A 19,791-nucleotide genomic window follows, 5' to 3' on the forward strand; every position below is an offset into this window, starting at 1 on the left:
AGACACTTTCCCCTTCCTCAGTGGCATACCCTGATTCTGTGATTGATTACGTGTTGGAGGGAGTGGACCACAACCTACACCACAATCATTTTTCCTTTTCTGAGCAATTCTATCTACTGAAGAGAGGAACCGCCATGGGTACCAGATTTGCCCCCAGTTATGCCAACTTGTTTTTGGCACATTGGGAGACTAGCAACATTGACCCCGAACTGGGGGCGGACCTGGTCCTATGGCGGCGATATACAGACGATATTATTTTCATTTGGGGCGGAACAAAGGAAAACCTTGATAAATTTGTTAGTAAAATCAACGATAATAGGAATAATCTGAAATTCACTTCCAATATTGGCAACGAAAGGGTTGAATTTCTGGATATTAAAATTACACGAAGAGAAAATAGATATGTGTGCAACACATTCCATAAATCTACGGCTAAAAATGGGTATATCCCTTTTCCAAGTTCCCACCTGCCAAGTGGCTAACAAATATTCCCACTGGATCAATGCCTAGGTCTTACAACCTAGGCATTTCCCACATCTGAAAAAGCCTTTTGGTTGGAGCCAATTTGTTGTTAGGCCTTTTTTAAGTCTCTCTTTCACTGAAGGGGCTACTTAAATTCCTAAATTTGGGGCCCTTGAGTATGTTATTCTAGGAGTTGGGGGCAGGAGCGTCCCTATAATCTTATCATTGTGTAAATGGTGCCAGTGGGATATTATAATATGCTCAATCTGCCTTGTCTGGATGTTGTATGGCAAAATAATTCGAAAACCCACATTTTCTTCCCGTTTTGTTTTCTGTATTGGCTCAAAGAAGGTCTTCCTGTCTAGATTTTTTACCTTCACAAGGGCTTCATTTATAATAGATTCTGGATAGTCTTTTTCTTTGAATTGGTTTTTCATAGTATTGGCCTCATCCTCAAATTTTTCATCCTTCGTGCAGTTCCGCTTGAGTCGGCGGAACTGCCCGAAGGGAATATTTGTTAGCCACTTGGCAGGTGGGAACTTGGAAAAGGATTATACACATTTTTAGCCGTAGATTTATGGAATGTGTTGCACACATATCTATTTTCTCTTCGTGTAATTTTAATATCCAGAAATTCAACCCTTTCGTTGCCAATATTGGAAGTGAATTTCAGATTATTCCTATTATCGTTGATTTTACTAACAAATTTATCAAGGTTTTCCTTTGTTCAGCCCCAAATGAAAATAATATCGTCTATATATCGCCGCCATAGGACCAGGTCCGCCCCCAGTTCAGGGGTCAATGTTGCTAGTCTCCCAATGTGCCAAAAACAAGTTGGCATAACTGGGGGCAAACCTGGTACCCATGGCGGTTCCTCTCTTCAGTAGATAGAATTGCTCAGAAAAGAAAAAAATGATTGTGGTGTAGGTTGTGGTCCACTCCCTCCAACACGTAATCAATCACAGAATCGGGGTATGCCACTGAGGAAGGGGAAAGCGTCTCCCCGAAACGCGTCTGGCATAGAACTTTGGACAAATACCCCGCTTTTTATGGACACAAGTGCACTATAAAGGAAAAAGGAATCTCCCCACTCTATAAGAAAATACCTCAAGACGTCATCTACCAGCGCCTGAAATCGTGAGTACGTGATCCTCACACCAGGGTGGATCTTGGAATCAGCTGTGAGAGACACGTGGGACGCGACTAACTCCTTTGCCGGGACGCCGGCACACAGTACGGAGCAAAAATCCTTTCGCAAGTCCCAGTAAGTCAAGAATACAGGCAAAGGTAAGCCCACATAAGTGGGTAAAAAATTTATGAGGCATCGCATCAAGATATTAGAAGGGGAAGTAACGAACTGTACCTAGTCATATACTAAAGATTTCTTTATTCAGCAATCAAACTTTGATGAATTGCAACAGTATACTGTGAATATAAAAGAGACCGGATACATTTTGTAAAGAGTGTCGAACGCAGAGGAAATATTACATATGTGGAGCGCTACCTGTATATTAATCCTCGGATACATGTTGTATTGATACAGGACATTCAGCGGCATTTAAGCACATGTGTGTGCTTTTTACTCAAGTATAGGACCGATTATATCACCAAAAAAGGTGTGCTTTTAAAGATTGGTGCGATAATTATTATATGAAATTTGTAGGAGAAATATTACCGAAGTAAGCAGAGGCTGATTATGCCATTTATCCTCTCCCCAAACCAAATTTTTAGGATCCAACGGATCCGTGTTGGGGAACCTACAGTGAGAATTTTTCGGAATTATCAGCCTCTGCCCAAACGGCATACCCATCAATCTCTTCAATTGTGTTTTATCCCAGTGTCTTTTATTATATTGTTGTTTTAATATTTTGTGATTTCATTGTGATTTTATTATAAGTTTTATGAATAAATTGTGTCCTATTTCTCCATATACGAGTGCCCATCCATATTTTTTCACATTTAAATTAAATTTTGAGGGGTGTCTCAAATTTTGGTTGGTGCACCTACCCAGAAGGAATAGAGGTGAGTGGATCTCTCAACCTTCTTTTATTTACAAACTTTTCATATGTGCCTAGGACCTCGTATATGTCAGCTTTACAATTTTTGTGCCAAAACAGGCCAAAAAATATTTTGTCACTGGGCACTAAGTGCAATAAAAGAATACACTGGAACCAGTGTATTAAGTTGACTAATCTGCTTTAAAAAGAACACCTTGCTGCGTGTAAATACAAACAGTACTACTGCCAAAAAGTAACAGCTGGCTACCATTTTTTGTGTTGGTTAAGCCTTAGGCTGGTGCTACACGGAGACACATGTTACAAAACTTTTGTGTTGTATATAATGATGTCAATGGTGTTGCAATGCAACAAGCAACATACTGTGACGCAACAGTCACAAAAATGCAGACCTGATGGATTTGGTTTTGCAGGTTGCAAATCATATGTGACGTTTATGCCACTGACATGTAAATTACGTGACTCACCTGCAACTTGCTATTGTGCAACATGTCACCATGTAGCCCCAGCCGTACATACCATTTAAAAAATATATAATTGCTTTGCACTCTATAGCAGTAATAATTGCAGCACCCCAGTACAAGGGGTATCTGCAAATCTTGGTAACTTACTGTACTGTAATGTTTTATAATGTTAATCTATGCACTGTAGTATATACTCAGTATTCGTATGAATGGGATAGGCATAGCTAGGGTTAGTATCTTGGCTCAGCCCTATTAAGCGGAAGCTAAGGGGAGGCTAAGGGCTCTTTCACACTTGCGTTGTTGTGTATCGGCATAGAGTTCCGTCGTCGGGGCTCTATGCCAGAAGAATCCTGATCAGGATTATCCCCATGCATTCTGAATGGAGACAAATCCGTTCAGGATGCATCAGGATGTCTTCAGTTCCGGAACGGAACATTTTTTGGCCGGAGAAAATACCGCAGCATGCTGCGCTTTTTGCTCCGGTCAGAAATCCTGAACACTTGCCGCAAGGCCGGATCCGGAATTAATGCCCATTGAAAGGCATTAATCTGGATCCGGCCTTAAGCTAAACGTCGTTTCGGCGCATTACCGGATCCGACGTTTAGCTTTTTCTGAATGGTTACCATGGCTTCCAGGACGCTAAAGTCCTGTTTGCCATGGTAAAGTGTAGTGGGGAGCGGGGGAGCAGTATACTTACCGTCCGTGCGGCTCCCGGGGCGCTTCAGAGTGACGTCAGGGCGCCCCACGCTCATGGATGACGTGTCGCATGGATCACGTCATCCATGCGCATGGTGCGCTCTGACGTCATTCTGGAGCGCCCCGGGAGCCGCACGGACGGTAAGTATACTGCTCCCCCGCTCCCCACTACTACTATGGCAGCCAGGACTTTAATAGCTTCCTGGGTGCCATAGTTACACTGAACGCATTTTGAAGACGGATCCGTCTTCAAATGCTTTCAGTTCACTTGCGGTGTTACGGATCCGGCGGGCACCTCCGGCAAATGGAGTGCACGACGGATCCGGACCACGCAAGTGTGAAAGAGCCCTAACTCTAGAGAGTGTTCTAGTCAGTCTGAGGGAGAGCTTGAAGGGAATATGGAGCAAACACTATGTGCTCCTCTCATCAGCCCTCCAGCTTCAAGAGTATGGAGACTAACAGACCTCCATGGGGTCCTCTGCTTCTGCTTCAGCAAGAGAAAAAGAGAGACAAAATTGTAGAATCTGCATGACCAAGCAAGGAGTCATTTAGCAAAGTAAGCAGCAGAAAGTTTTCCAGAACCTGCTGCTGTGGAGGGGTTAAGACACCCTACACACCTAAGGAACGACATGGCCAGTAGAATCATTGAACCTGGATGATGCCACTGCAGGGGTTATTGATACAGTCACCAGCGAGAGATTTCAGTGAGAGAGACTTTAGCAAGATAGTGTAACCAGAGGGCAATTGCTTCCAACATTGCCTAACTCATGCACAGATATCTGCGGAGAATTTGCGCCAAGTACAGACTGTTGTTGGATGTACTTAAACTCCTATTTTGCATTCAAGTAAAAAAATGACATTTGTTCTGTTAAACCTGGCCCGGGTACTGACTCCTACTACACCACACGCTGGCCATTAAACCGTTTCATACCCTGCCTTGCACCCCTATGACCACCAACATCAAGGGGACCCAAACTACCATCAGGTAGGAGCCCTAGCTACAGGGATTGCCCCAAAGGAAGAAAGGGCAACCCTCCTTCCATGCACAACCCCAGGGACCGACGGCCTGAGGAAAGCCACTGTGACAATTCATATAGACAGAGCCACTACAATCCCATCCTCTGCTCCGGCTCCCCATGAAGTTCACAGTGGAACAGACCATTAGTCACATAATAAATGGGTTCTGTTACATGAGGAATCAGGTAATGAAGATGGTTACCTGAGATTTTATTTTGTTCCCTGTTCCTGCTCTGGAGTGCAAAGCAAGGAAACAACAGAAATACATTTGACTTCTGCAAATGACTAATGCATTTCTCTTACACCTGACAAATAAAGCTCTATTCTACTGTTGAATAACTAAGGATCACATATCTAAAAATCCTCCAGTGGCAAATTTAACAAGGGGTATGTGACTTAAAGGGTTATTCCTGTACTTTTATATTTATGACTGGTCCTCAGAATTGGTTGGCAATATCTGATCAGCAGAGGTCTACCTCGTACCACCACCGATCAGCTGTTCCTGAATAGCTCCTGCACTCTAAGTAGACACCAGGTCTACACAGACCATATAATACGCAGTGGATGGACCGTTTACTGCAGTGCTGCCCAAATTCAAGTAAATGGGAGCAGTTCTGTAGTAACTGGCTCCACCCACTACACAGTGGACAGAGCCGTGCACTTTTGGCACCTATTTCCAGAGCAGAAACTACTCGGGAACACCTGATCAGGACCCCCTGCCAATCACATCTTGATGACTTATCCTGAGGACAGACCATCAATATAAATCCTGGAAAACCACTTAAAGGGCTCTTGTACAGAGTAGTAACATCACACCCATGATTTCACCCAGAGGCAAACAAGTCTTCAGTAAAACATTTTGGCATGCTCCCCATGATGCCAAACTGTTTTGTTCTAGGTGCATTGCTTCTAGTAGAGAATATCTTTGTAATATGGTGCAGTACAGAGACAACATACTGTACAGTGGAACATGAGATGTCTATAGCACTGTCAACTTCATATAGTTTTTATACAAAAATTTCCATGCTGCAAACAAGCTGTTTTACACTTCAGTGCATATTCAAACACAAAAAAAGCTTATTGTGCATTTCTGTGCCCAGAAAATAATTATAGGATATGTTCTATGGAAAAAGAAAATTACTGCATTTATGTTAGTCATTCATCATTTATTCATACTTGAAAGAGCTGCTAAATATTAACAGAAAGTTAAAATAGACAGCTACGCAGCACTGTACTTTGACCAGTACCATTATTTAACTCCACAAGCCAAGGAAGACTATGCAACTGGTGTTTTTAGGCAAACATGTGACAAGCTGTTGTCATGCCCAAATCTTTGCGGTCTTCTCTAACCAGAAACACCAGCTCATTCAAAGTCTTCTGGCCAAAGGAATTAAACAATGCGGTGGTGGTAGGGAGATCTGTTTTCTCTTGTGATGTGAATTCTACTAGATAGAACCAAGCAAAAGACATATAAATTAGATTGCAAAGTAAAAACAACGATAAATGCCAAAAAGAGAAGAAAAATAAGGCAATTTTTTTATAAAACGCAAGAAATGTAAATCTAAAGAAGGTTAGATGCCTGAGGTATGGGGCAGGATGTGGTTAGTGAACCCCTATACTGGGAACTTTGGGCCGAATTTATCAATGGATGTTTGCCAGTTTTATGGCATAAAAAAGTCGCAAATATTTTTGCACAGAAATATTGGACTTTTTATGATGCCACTCTCACCACTCTTGAGAAGTAAACAGAGATTAGCTTATATTCATGAGGTATACTCCAAATTTACGAAATGTGACTTTTTAAGACGTCACTAAAATGTTGCACCAATGTCACAATTTCACTCCATTAAGCTGTGGCATAAAAACAGTAACATCTCTAGACTTTTTTTTTTTTTTAAATGGGCCAAATTTATTTAACAATGTTGTACGTTTCATAAATTTGAAGCAATGAAGACTCAAGCTGAATATTTTTTGCTATTTGTATTTCTGACATTTATTTGATGTGCATTTCTTGTGTGTCATTCTGGATTATCCATATTTTTTTCTATTTTAGCCTTTAGAGTTAGTTTTTTTGTGATCATCTTACTCTGGTGTAGTTACTTACTATTTGGGTTCCCAAACCATAAAGTTACCTTATGATGGGACACCACAATGTACTGTATATCTTATCTACATACAGATCTACAATTGCTATTTATTTTATTTTTTGATGTGCAATTTCTTTTGTGTTTACTGTTGGTTTTGTCATATATAGTTTTTGGAGCATGATTTTGACACTCATTGATTATCACTGAATGTACCCACTCTCTCTGTCTCTCTTTGCTCTATTAGAGCTTAACTGGAATTACAGTCCTGACCTGGCAGCCACCGGATTGCTGATACCCAGTTAATGGGAGTCAAAACACCCATAAATCTCAAAGGAAGGACTACCATAAAAAACGTAACCTCTAAATGAAAAGCTAAAAGCAACAATACGTGATAAGCAAATAAGTTGTACAAACGGATATTGCAATGAAATGAAAAGACACGGGAGTCAACAACAGGAGATGGACGGAGCCGAAGAGGAAACACTATCAAGGTCTACCCATGTGATCCTGTACAAGAACCTGAGCCTATTGCACCCCAGTATACACTAAACCTGATAAATTAGAAATATACCTTATAGCACACAGCAAAGACAAAGTACAGTAAATAGATGCAAGACATCATGGCCCTGATTTATCGTGCCCACACTCCAGAATTCTGGCTCCAAAAAGTCGCAAAACGGGGATTTGGCAACTTTTTGTACTTTTTGAAATATGGGTGGGACAGTGGGCATGGTTAGCTTTGTTAATGCGTTTCACTCCAGATTTATCACTGAGATGTTTTTTTAACAAAAAAGTCACAATCTCACTCTAGTAGGAGGGTGGAGTAGGAAAACTGGAGTAACTTTTCTAGACAAAAGTGTTAGGGTTAAGGATGAGCCAAATTTATCAAACATGGGAAATTTCATAAATCTGGCATAAAGTACTCCAACGAAGACTCATGCTAAACTGACTTCAAACACTCCCTTCATCGATAAATTCCCCCCTAAAATCTATGTACCAAAATACAATAAGTAGAATATACATTAGTTAGTAAGTCATAAGTAGAATATACATTAGTTAGTAAATCAATGCCTGTCGTATGTTTTCCTGTGAAGTGCCACGGTTCATTAGGGAGAAACATTACAAACCATAAATGACCGACTATACAGAACAGTACTATTTATGGTACAGAGCAACTCATGTACCATGGTGAAGATAACCCAAGCACAGCATAAACCTAAACCTCACAGATATTGTATTGCATGATACTTGTGTGTCCCTACAGACACGTTTGTAACCCTGTCATGCTATGCAACATCTGTATCCCTAACTTACCAGGTTTATTGTGTACTAAGGTGTAACAGGTTTAGGTTTTGGTATATAATCACCTTTATCAGCGTGGGTGTCCTCATAAATACACCAATAGACCTAATGCATTGATAGTGAGAACTTCCTCTTGTGGACTCCCTGGTCTTTTTCTTCCTCTTTCATACAAGTTTTATACCCGATTTGTTTAACACATGGTATTGCTTTTTAGCTTTTTAAGTTTTAATGGTTTACAAAGTGGTATTTCCCAAGAAAAGATAACTGTCTCACTAGTGCCACATATTAGAAGTGGCTCCCTTTGAGTCAAGGTTCAACTTTTTAGCAAGCCTTGGAACATAGCAAGAGATAATAGCCAAGCTATATAGCACCCCATATGGTGTGAACACACCTTTCCACACTGCTATTACCTACATCTTCCTTCTTCATAGCAACTAGTGTTTGAAAAAGGTCCGTGTGGACCGAAATTTCACATGTACACACGAAAGTTGCCTTGCATATGAAAACCAAATAAAAACAAGCACAATACTTAACACAAATCTCAAGGCGTGCCTAAGTTTATTTTCTCTCATTTAAGCCAAGCTATATATCCATCCACAGACAATTGTTTCGAGGTGTTTGCCCCTCATCAGTATGGAGTAGGATTCTCTTTCCCTGAGAGATACCTATTTGAATATTATTTTTCCTTGGAGCATTTCCAAAAAGTCTCCATAGGCAGCTGGTCTCCTTAAAGGGGTTCTCCGGCCCCTACTTGAAAATTGCCTATCTTCATTACCTGTGGAGGGAAGGTTATTACACCAATACTTGCCCTCCACAGCGCAGCCCTTCCTATGATTCTCTTCACGGTCACGTGACCGCTCCTAAAGCATTTTCAAGTCTTCCGGGCCAGCACCGTCTTCTTCTTTTCCTGCCTGAGGCAGGAGACGGAAAGTCATCACTGACGTCACCGCCTCCTGCCGGCCTTCCTCGGTCCCGTCGCTTGCACACTACTGTGCATGTGCCGGTACCGGCAGCTATCTTCTGAGTGTACAGGCTTCTATGTGAAGCCTGTACTGAGCTATGCTGTGGAGGTCATTGGGGGAGCTGTGGATGGCACATGGGGGGCACATGGGTGCCCTTGTAGGCACTGTGGATGTCATTAGGGGCACTATGGATGGCACATGGGCACTTTGGGGGCACTGTGGATGTCATTAGAGGCACTATTGATGGCACATGGGCACTGTGGATGGCACATGGGAGCACTTTGGATGGCACATGGGTGCCCTTGTGGGCAAGGTGGATGGCCCTTTGGGGGCACTGAGGATGTCATTGGGGGCACTATGGATGGCACATGGGCACTTTCGGGGCACTGTGTATGGAACATGGGGCACTGTGGATGTCATTAGGGGCACTATTGATGGTACATGGGCACTGTGGATGGCACATGGGAGCACTTTGGTGGCACTGTGAAAGGCACAAGGGGCACTGTGGATGGCACATGGGGGCACTGTTATAGGGGAATGTGGATGGCACTGTTGTGGGGAACTGTAGATAACATCTAGAGTGACCCCATAACAGTGATATCCACAGTGCTCCCATAACAGTGACACTGTTATGGGGGTGCTCTAGATGTCACTTGTATGGGGGCACTGTGGAAGTCACTGGTATGGGGGCACTGTGGATGACACTGTTGTGTGGGATCTGTGGCTGTCACTGTTATGGGGGCCTGTGGATGTCACTGTTATGGGGGCCTGTGGATGTCACTGTTATGGGGGCCTGTGGATGTCACTGTTATGGGGGCCTGTGGATGTCACTGTTATGGGGACACTATGGATGACACTTATGTGGGATCTGTGGATGTCACTGTTATGGGAGAACTGGATGTCACTGTTATGGGGGTGGTCTAGATGTCACTGTTATGGGGGCACTGTGGATGTCACTGTTATGGCAGATCAGTATAAGTGATAGGGATCATGCAAACTACTGTGATCGGCCCAGGAATCCATGTCTCAGTCCATGTGTCAGCCACAATTTCCAGGCCAACCTCGGCTCCCCTGACCAGATAAGAGACTGGCCGTATCATACATTACTGTCATATCGTCAGTTCGGTCAGGAGAGTGCTGTTGGCCTGGGAGATGTGGCGACACGCGGATCGTGTTTCCCAAGCTGATCATGGTCTTATCTCACGTGTATCACACATGTTGGCCCGAGATAAACCCTTCAGCAGTCAGGACCAAAAAAGATAAAATTAGGCCTCATGCACAGGACCGTATCCTTTCTGCTTTATCCAAGTAGCAGATCTGCTAAATAAGGATACTGCCTGTGTGAGATGCAATTTTTTTTCCAGAGCCATTGAGTTCTATGGGTTTTAGATCTGCATTATGAGGACCAGAATAAGACATGTTCTATCTTTTGCTGTACTGATATATGGATGTGGAAAGCACACTGATGAAGTCCATGTGTTTTCCACATCCGTATGTCAGTCCTGCAAAAAAAAGAACATGTCCTATTCTGGTCCTCTTAATGCAGATCTAAAACCCATAGAAATCAATGGGACTGCAAAAAAAATGCATGTCACACACGGATAGTATCCTTATTTAGCAGATAAATGGATACGGTAGTGTGCATAAGGGTTTAGATAGACAGCTCAGCAGGCTGTATCATACAAAATGGGATTAGATACACAGTTCAGCAGGCTGTATCATACAAAATGGAATTAGATACACAGCTCAGCAGTCTGTATCATAGAAGATGGGATTAGATACACTCTTAAGCAGGAAGTATTGCACACATACATTTTAGGATTAGATACAGATGTGTTTCGAAGTTCTTACTAATTCCAGCTGTTTATCACACTCTGGAGATGGTGAGGGAAGAGCCCGTGGATGGTCAGTGATGAGTTTAGATACACTGCTCAGCAGGCTGTATCACACAGGATAGGATTAGATACAGATGTGTTTGGATGTGCTTGCTGCTTCCAGCTGTTTATTACACTCTGGAGATGGTGAGGGAAGAGCCTGTGGACGGTCAGCGATGGGATTTAGATACTGAGTGAGAAGTAGAATCATGTCTGTGTGCAGAAGGATGGACACAGGAGTTATAGATGGAGTAGGGGGCGTGGCCAGCCTGTGACATCACTGTGCAGTGCAGCCAGGCTTGTGTATCAATAAAGTTATGTATTCAACAAAACAAGAAGGGGAGAAAGTAAACAGATCTGCCAGGATAATGTGATGTCTTCCAGGGGGGAAAGGAAAGCTCGGACATGAAAAACAGGTATTGGGGGCACATGTATGGATGGAGAGGGGTGTTAGGAGCACATAAAAAGAAATGATTTTGGGACCGGACAACCTCTTTAAGGAGAGCCAGTACACCATCTAAGTTACAGTAAGTTTAAATGGCAGAGTTCTACTGAATATGAAATTTAATTTATTCAGTCAGATATCCTGCAGATTTACTAATGTGAACATGCAAAGAAATGTTTTTTTGTGCACTAGTTACCCCTTGCTTATAGGTACTGTATTTTAGAAATGTTAATCATCAAAGAGACAACTAATGTTTACTTGAATATTCTTCAATAATATCCTCACCAAAGTGCTTATATTGAACAAATAATAAAGGAAGACGTCACCTACTTATGATCACCTCTTATAAGAAGCCATATCTGCAGTCTTCATAGTGTAGCTTATGAAAATACTGTGCAGGTTTTGGAAACGCAATCCAGCTACTTGCTTATCACTAGTCCTCTTACCTTAAGGGTGTTGTGAGAAGTAACACTGACACGTCTCCTGCCTCCATCCTCTAGCTGCATCTCTGAATAAAGTTCCTCCTCATCTTCTTCCAAGATGTCTGATAGATCAGAGCCCCTACTGCTTTCAGTATGATAGTCATCGCCAGGACAGTAATGAGGCTGTTCAGTTCAGATGTAAAGAAACACCAGTTATAAATTCATGATATTTCTAAGTACAATTTTTATTAAGACCAAAATACAATTTGTTCAGTCATAGTTTGGAGATAGATAAGATCAAACAAAATAGTGAATTTCTGTGATCAGTACCATTATACAGGGTGGCCCACGAAAAGTAGCCTGATTCCAATATCTCCAAATCAAACTGCCTAATAGTAAATCTGTCTTAGTTGTCCAAAGCACAAAGCTAAAAGCAAAAATTACTGTTGGTTGCTGACTATGATTGCTGACAGACATTTGGACCTATTGCTGTACTTCATGCTCCACCTAAGCTTTATTTATCAAGTCGCGTAAATTCCCAGAATACGAGGTACTGGTCCACTGAAAATCTCTATTGGACTAACGAAACACCTCTTCACAACCAGAAAAGTGGCCTTTGGTGAGCAGTGTCAGGAACACAAATAGTAGGTCCAATTCTCTTCAAATCAACTGTGAATACCGCAATTTACTTTGAACAGTTTTACAACCAACTAACACCAAAAGAAAAAAAATCCTTCTTTTCCAACAAGATGGGGCAATATGCCACAACTCGGGGAACTCACTGGCATGGGTTCATTAACTGTTTACAGAGCGAACTGTGAGCAAGGGGTTATGGCCACCACGTTCCCCAGACTTGTCCACATGTGATTATTATCTGTGGGGAAATGTAAAACAGAAAGTGTCTGCTAAGGGTACTTTCATACTAGCGGCAAGGAACTCCGGCAGGCTGTTCCGGCGGGTGAACAGACTGTCGGATCCGTGCTGCCGCTAGTGCACTTGTGCCCAAACATGCATAGATGTGAACAGGGACCACTTTCAGCCTTTTTTCTGACTTGTGGGTAATTAAAAAAAACAATCCACTTGCTTGTTCATGTTGTCATACTATCACTGGAGAAGGGCCTCCCTGTATAATAATGTAAATGTACCACATATGCATATTCCCAAACCAATTTTAACAAAAAATTTCATAAACACAATCCAACCAGGTCAAGGGCATCATAACTATTTTGTATTTTGTTATAAGAGTTAGGCTACTTTCACACTTGCGGCAGAGTGATCCGGCAAGCAGTTTTGTCGCCGGAACTGCCTGCCGGATCCGGCAAAACGTATGCCAACTGATGGCATTTGTAAGACTGATCAGGATCCTGATCAGTCAGAAAAATGCATTGAAATTCCAGTGTCATCCGGAAAAATGGATCCGGAATTAATTTTTTCTCCTTTTTTTCGGTCTGCACATGCACAGACCGGAAGGACGGATCTGGCATTCCGGTATTTTGAATGCCGGATCCGGCACTAATACATTCCTATGGAAAAAAATGCCAGATCCGGCATTCAGGCAAGTCTTCAGCTTTTTGGGCCGGAGACAATACCGTAGCATGCTGCGGTTTTATCTTTTGCCTGATCAGTCAAAAAGATTGAACTGAAGACATCATGATGCATCCTGAACGGATTACTCTCCATTCAGAATGCATGGGGATATAACTGATCAGTTCTTTTCCGGCATTGAGCCCTTTTGACGGAACTCAGTGCCGGAAAAGAAAAACGCAAGTGTGAAAGTACCCTTAAATGGTTTATAAATTTATAGCAGATGTCCAATTGTGCTATTTTACAAAAAATATAGAGGGTCATTTATTAGGACCGGCATTGTAGACGCCGGTCTTAATAAAGCCCTGCATTAGCCTTGGATCTGCCGCAGTTATGTAGAGGCTCTGACCTCTACATGACTTCGGCGGATCCTCCACCACTTATAAATGTAAGACAGCTCCCTAGCTGTTTTACATTTAGATCCTTTTCTACACATAAAACAGGCGTAGAAAATGGTAAATAAGACGGGCCTGCCAGCCCGTCCCCACCCATGCCACGCCCACATTTTTAGACCTGGCGTGAGTCGGGAGAAGTTGCAGATTAGGTGCGAAACTCCTTTGTGCCGTAATCTTCGCCAGAAATACATCTAATTTAGGCGTATTTCTGTTTAATAAATGACCCCCATAGGTCACTGACAAAACTAGAGAGCTCTATTTAAAACATAAATGTATTTGTATGCATTAAAATGTCTAAGCTTTGCAAATCGATGCCTTAACTGATGCCTTAACTTAAGTATAAACCAACGAATTAGCTTGTAGCACCAGACCTAAAATAGGGTGGGAAATCTTTATTCCCCTTAACACCTGTTTTTGGCATAGAAAAATTGCAAATCCACGCTGCTCTCAGCAATTTTACGGAAAAAATTACATGGCTCTTCTAGCAGCACAAGGCCCCTTCAAGACCGGCATAGCAGAGGACAGTCTTTATGAATCAGGGCCTATGTACCGTATGTATTCCTCTCTGATTTTTACAGAGAAAGGGTACTATGTTGCAAGAAAAAAAGTAGGATGTTTACCACTTTCCTTGACTGTAACCTTACAACCCTGGTGCAAGCCTATTTCTTAACTTACTGACATTTCTATTAAAGTCCCTAGGCTGCTAGCGAGTAATTATTGTCTATCTCAAACCATGCTGGCCCTACATGTTCCATTGTCAGTTTTCATTAGCTGTCAATTAGACATTAGTTAATAAATAGTTAATTGCTAGGTTTGCAATACGGTTTGCAATACAAAAAGGATATAGAATTCATATTAATCATATGAATATGATTGAGCAGGACCTGGAGGTTAGTAGTGTAATGCTTCGTAATATTCATGTTATGTCACCTTTCATGCACTACACTTTGTACATCAGCAGATGGGGTACGGTTGGCAGTGTTTTGTAACAGGAATAGAACTTACCATTCCATTCCTCCTATCTTGGTAGGAGAGTAATTAAATTTCAACTTCCTGCCAAGGGAGGGGCTGAGCTAGGGAGACTCAGTCTAAGAATGAGGAGAGTGAAAAGTGAGGGAACATGCAATCCATCTCCCACTCCTCCAGGCCAGGTGGACCACAGAGGTGGCTCACCTAGGAGGACATTATTAACGCAGGGAGACTGCAGCGTCCTAGGCCGCGGAAGATTTGTAAGCTACAGCATATTGAAGTCAGCAGAGTGATCAAGTAACCAGGCTATCAAGACTCCGCTGCAAAGTGGTGGGTAACACATTCAGACACCATCACGAAAGTTCAGGACAAGCATAGCTAGAAGCCTGCAAAGTGCAACATACATTGGACAACTACAGCTACAGGTGCCAGAGTGAAGCCATAAGGAAGGGAATCCAGAGAGAGGCAGCTTCAGCTAGCCAATTCGGAGTGTCATCTTCTGCCACACTACCAGCCAGTGCGAGCCAGCGAGCGCTCCGTACAGTATTAGAATGTATTGGCTCCTATGAGCCTAAGTTATTAGTTTGCAAAGTCTTGCGGGACTTCGGGTAATAACTTCAGAAATTAGTTTCTACTGTTTCGGTTCCAAGTGGTACGTTGGGAGGAAAGAAACTGCACTCTGTATGAACTGCTGCTGAATGTGCTGCTACTTGTTTTTTGCACTCAGTATGTTCCACAATCTGTACTTGGTTCCTTCATATAATCTTTTTCACTGCATTGAACCCAAGGGAGCAATGGCTTGAGGTAGGTCACTGTGACACTATCACATTACATCAGGGCCACTACTATTGTCCTCTGCACCGGTTCCTCGGGGGTTTGCTGCACAATTATGAGTCACATTGTTTTGTGGCTCAGATTTGTGGATGATGTGGAACAAGTTACCCCAATTTTTGATTATTTAAACCAGTGTGATGAGAAAATAAAATTCACTCCAGAATAGGATATGAATTCTATATCCTTTTTGAATGTGATATTATTAAGAGGTAATGGAAAATTTGATATAAAAGACACAGATATGAATAATCTTCATTTTTGTAGTTTTCATGCACCTCATGTATTTGACAGTATTCCAAAGAGTCAGTTGACAAGAATAGAGAGGATCTTCAGTACACCTGAGTTTTTTTTTTTTAAAGAATAAAAATAAATTAAGTGGGAAGCTATTTGAAATAAAATAAAATGAAAATCAACAGAATATGTGAAAACTATTTTGAAAATATATTTTTGTCTTTATCATTGATCGGCAAACAGAGGAGATTTAAACAATCTTGAATAGATATTGACATAAGTAACAAAAAGAAAGGTGAAGAATAAGATAGTTGCGATTAAAAACCTAAATTGCCAGCATTGAACCTCAGTTATTAAAGGTGAGTTCGGTCATCACCTGCTGAGTGGGAAGAAAATACAGTTGAGACATCTCTGTACATGTGATACAAAAATCTGTAATATATAAGTTAAAATGTCCCCATGGAAAGGTTTATGTGGGGCAGACATAAAGGCCTATGAAGATAAGATTAAATGAACAAAAATCATCTACAAAAACATATAAAGAGAAAGGGGGTCATTTACTAACATAAATTTGCTTATTTTGGACGTATTTCTGGTGCAGATTGCGACGCGAGGTTATTTGCGCTGCAATCTGCTACTTTCTTCTACTCACGCCAGGTCTAGAAAAGGGGAAGTGACGTGGGTGCGGAAGGGTCGGGCCAGTAGGCCCGTCTCATTTATCATTTTCTACGCCTAAAACAGGGAAAGGAAGCTGTCGTAGATTTAGACTGGCGGTGGATGTGCCGAAGTTATGTAGAGGCCGGTGCCTCTAAAACGAATCTAAAATGCCTATCTTAATAAATGACCCCCAAAATGTGTAAAAAACAGAACAGGCAGAATATGCTGAAAATGGTGCAGCAAAACATTGTTTTGAAAAACATCATAATGTCAGTGAATTAAAGGGGTTGTCTGGGTTTCGCCCCACTGACATGAGCATCGGAGCATTTCATGTTCTGATGCTCTCACTTGCCCCGCACTGAATCGCGCAGGCCATGGGCTTGTTTGTTCATATTTTCACACTACTAGGCGGAGGCTTCCGCCTAACAGTGTTGCTAGTGACAGGCGGCCTTTATTGTTGCCCTAGCCATTTTACAGGCTAGCGCAGCACTAAAGCCTGCCTATCAGTACCGGTGACATCACCAGGCTCACTACTATGCAGAAGCCTCCGACTAGCAGTCCCCATGGAGAGCCCGGTATATCACCAAAAAAAGCCTTTGGCCTGTGCAATTTAGCGCAGGGCAAAGGAGATCATCGGAGCATGAAATACTCGGATGCTCATATCAGGGGGGCTGAAAATGGGGCTATGTACCAGACATCCCAGACAAGCTCTTTAAGATGGCAGATTTTGTAGTATGTAAGGAAGGGGTTTAATGCCAGGATCCTATTGCAGAGAGAAAAATTTTGGATTCAGCATCTAGAGACACTGAATCCAAATGGTTTGAATGAACTCTGTAATTTAAGTGTAATTCTGTAATTTGGGGTCAGAGAAATTTTACAGTTTGAAATTGTCATTATTTTTAAGGTTTTAGTAGTTATTTTGTATAATATTAGGAATTAAATTAAATTGCAACATGCGACTAGACATTTAGAGGCTACAGTATGTACACCTTTGGAGTAAAAAATTTTTATGATTGCATTCAACTTATTTTTGGCTAAAAATCATATTTTCAATTGGCCTTTATTAAAAATATTGAGCTGTTCAGTCACAGGGGGTAAACTGTTTTTCTAACTGTGTGACTGGTACTTTAACTTTCACTTTGTGCAGATCTAATTACCCTTATTTCTAAAATACTGAGAGGTCATAAACAATTATTTAAGCCACATTCTTATCAGTAAGATAAGGATTGGGCTTTAATGAGTGTTTATAATGTGAGAGAGCACATATTAGCTCAAAATAAGTATAATGCAATAATAAATAAAAAAATTGCCCCCAAAGGTGTACATAGCCTTTAAAGGAAGGGTAGATGTGATGATGATGATGACGTTTGAGAAAGAGGGCATGCCCTCAAAATGTTGCATGATGACTGCTTTGTACACGCCTGTCGCTGGTAAAAATAAGCCCTAGAAGGAGGACGCTGAGCAGATTGCATGAGAGAATGCATGGAAATGCCGACAATCATCATCTGCCTCAGAGGTCTGAAGAGATCGTATGGACTCAGGTTTCATAAACACTTCCATGTATCATGCTATTTCAGAAAAATTTTAAATATATATATAAAAAAGAAGTATTGAAGATTTAGCTATATACTTGTTCCTGCTATACACAGGCTGTTGGATTGTGAAACGGGGAGTGGAACTCTGTGTGTATTGGGGACTTAACTGACCACATACACTACTCACAAAAAGTTTAGATATTTGGCTTTCAGTTGAAATTTATGGAAAACGTAAAAAGTTCATGCTTCAGTGATATTTCATGAAAGTAGGGCATTTATATAGAAGCATGCAGTGATGATTTCCGCATCTCATACAATTTATTGAAACAAAAGCCAACAACAGAGGTGGGTATACCCCACAAAAAATCTCAGTGTCTCAATAACTTGTCATGTGGCCTTGAACATCAATTACAGCTTGACAACGACATCTCATGCTGTTCACATGTCGACTTATTGTCTGCTGAGGCATGCCATCCTACTCTTCTTGAAGGGCAGCCCCCAGGTCATTGAGGTTCTTGGATACAGAGCTACAAGCCTCTACACGGCGACTCAGCTTTTCAATGGGATTCAGATCTGGAGAAAGTGCAGGCCACTCCATTTGAGGTACCCCAGTCTCCAGCAGCCATTCCCTAATGATGTAACCTTGATGAGCTGGCATATTGTCATCAATTAGGCCTGTGTTGTTCATGTAGAGGCACAATGACTGGATTAATGATGTTGTTCAAGTAGTATGGGCTTGTCACTGTACCATTCACAAAGTGTAGGGCAGTACTGTATTGACTAGACACACCTGCCCACACTGTAACACCACCACCACCAAAGGCTCATCTGGTGACAACAGTAGCTGATACCTAGCGCTCTCCTTGATGTCTCCAACATCATTGGCGGCCATCATTTTTTTTTAATCAGTGAACAGCACTGGGTCCCACTGGTCCCTTGTCCAGCACAGATGCTTCTTGGCCCATGCAAGACGAAGACGCCTTTGCCTGGTGGTGTGATCAGGTACCTTTACAGGTCATCTAACAAGCAGACTAGGCTGATGTAAACGGTTTTGAATGTTTTGATATGACACTTGGGTGCCTCTTACCTCCCTTAAAGGGGTTTGGCCACTTTAGCAAATAGAATTTATTATGCAGAGAAAGTTTCCATGGTAACGACCACCCTGCGTTCCAGCAGCATGGCTGTGCTTGTACACTATAAAAAAAAGCACCAGCCTACGAGACCTCCCATGGTCCAGGGCCACCACAGAGGCTGGCATTTTTTATTATAGTGTGCAAGCACGACCACCACTGATGGATTGATGGGTGGTTGTAACCATGGAAATGAGCAGTGTATAATGTGATGGATAAATGAATCCAGCCAGCAAAGGAGGCAACATGGATAATAAAAATACATTAGTATGAGCCTTGTATTAACTTTCTCTACATGATAAATGGATGCTATATGTGTGCTGTCCAAATTTTTTTGTGGCACCATAGAAATGAATGGGTTTGAATTTGATCCGTAAAAAATGCAACCCGAAAATATGTTCGTGTGAATGAGGCCTAAGCGTGTATACATATGTACATAGGTTTCAGTCACTGATAGTTGACCTGGGGTGGTCTAAAAGGGCTGTCTCACTTCAGCAAGCGGCATTTATCATGTGGAGAAAGTTAATACAAGCCACTTACTAATGTATTGTTATTATCCATATTGCTTCCTTTGCTGGCTTGGTTCATTTTTCTCTCACATTTTAACCTGCTTGTTTCCATGGTTACAACCACCCTGTAATCCAGCAGTGGTGCACACTATAAGAAAAAGTGCCAGTCTCTCTGGGACCGTGGGAGCTCACGTAAGCTGG

General features: G+C 41.9%; 1 protein-coding gene across 14 annotated transcripts in view; it reads right to left on the minus strand.

The window, feature by feature from the left end:
- RIMBP2 (RIMS binding protein 2) overlaps nucleotides 1-19,791 on the minus strand; it is a 573,825-nt gene that overhangs the window by 104,626 nt on the left and 449,408 nt on the right. For 12 of the 14 annotated variants that reach the window (XR_005776163.1, XM_040416247.1, XM_040416241.1 and 9 more), the window contains one exon: nucleotides 11,771-11,929. The exons of the other annotated variants lie outside the window; for them this stretch is intronic. Coding sequence is in view for 11 of the 12 variants with exons in the window: in XM_040416247.1 (XP_040272181.1) it covers nucleotides 11,771-11,929 (159 nt within the window). In the remaining variant the exon portion in view is untranslated. The remainder of the gene's footprint in view (nucleotides 1-11,770; nucleotides 11,930-19,791) is intronic. 14 annotated transcript variants of the gene reach the window in all.

This window comes from Bufo bufo, chromosome 2 (genome assembly GCF_905171765.1).
Source record: "Bufo bufo chromosome 2, aBufBuf1.1, whole genome shotgun sequence".
In the NCBI taxonomy this organism is placed as follows: Eukaryota; Metazoa; Chordata; class Amphibia; order Anura; family Bufonidae; genus Bufo; species Bufo bufo.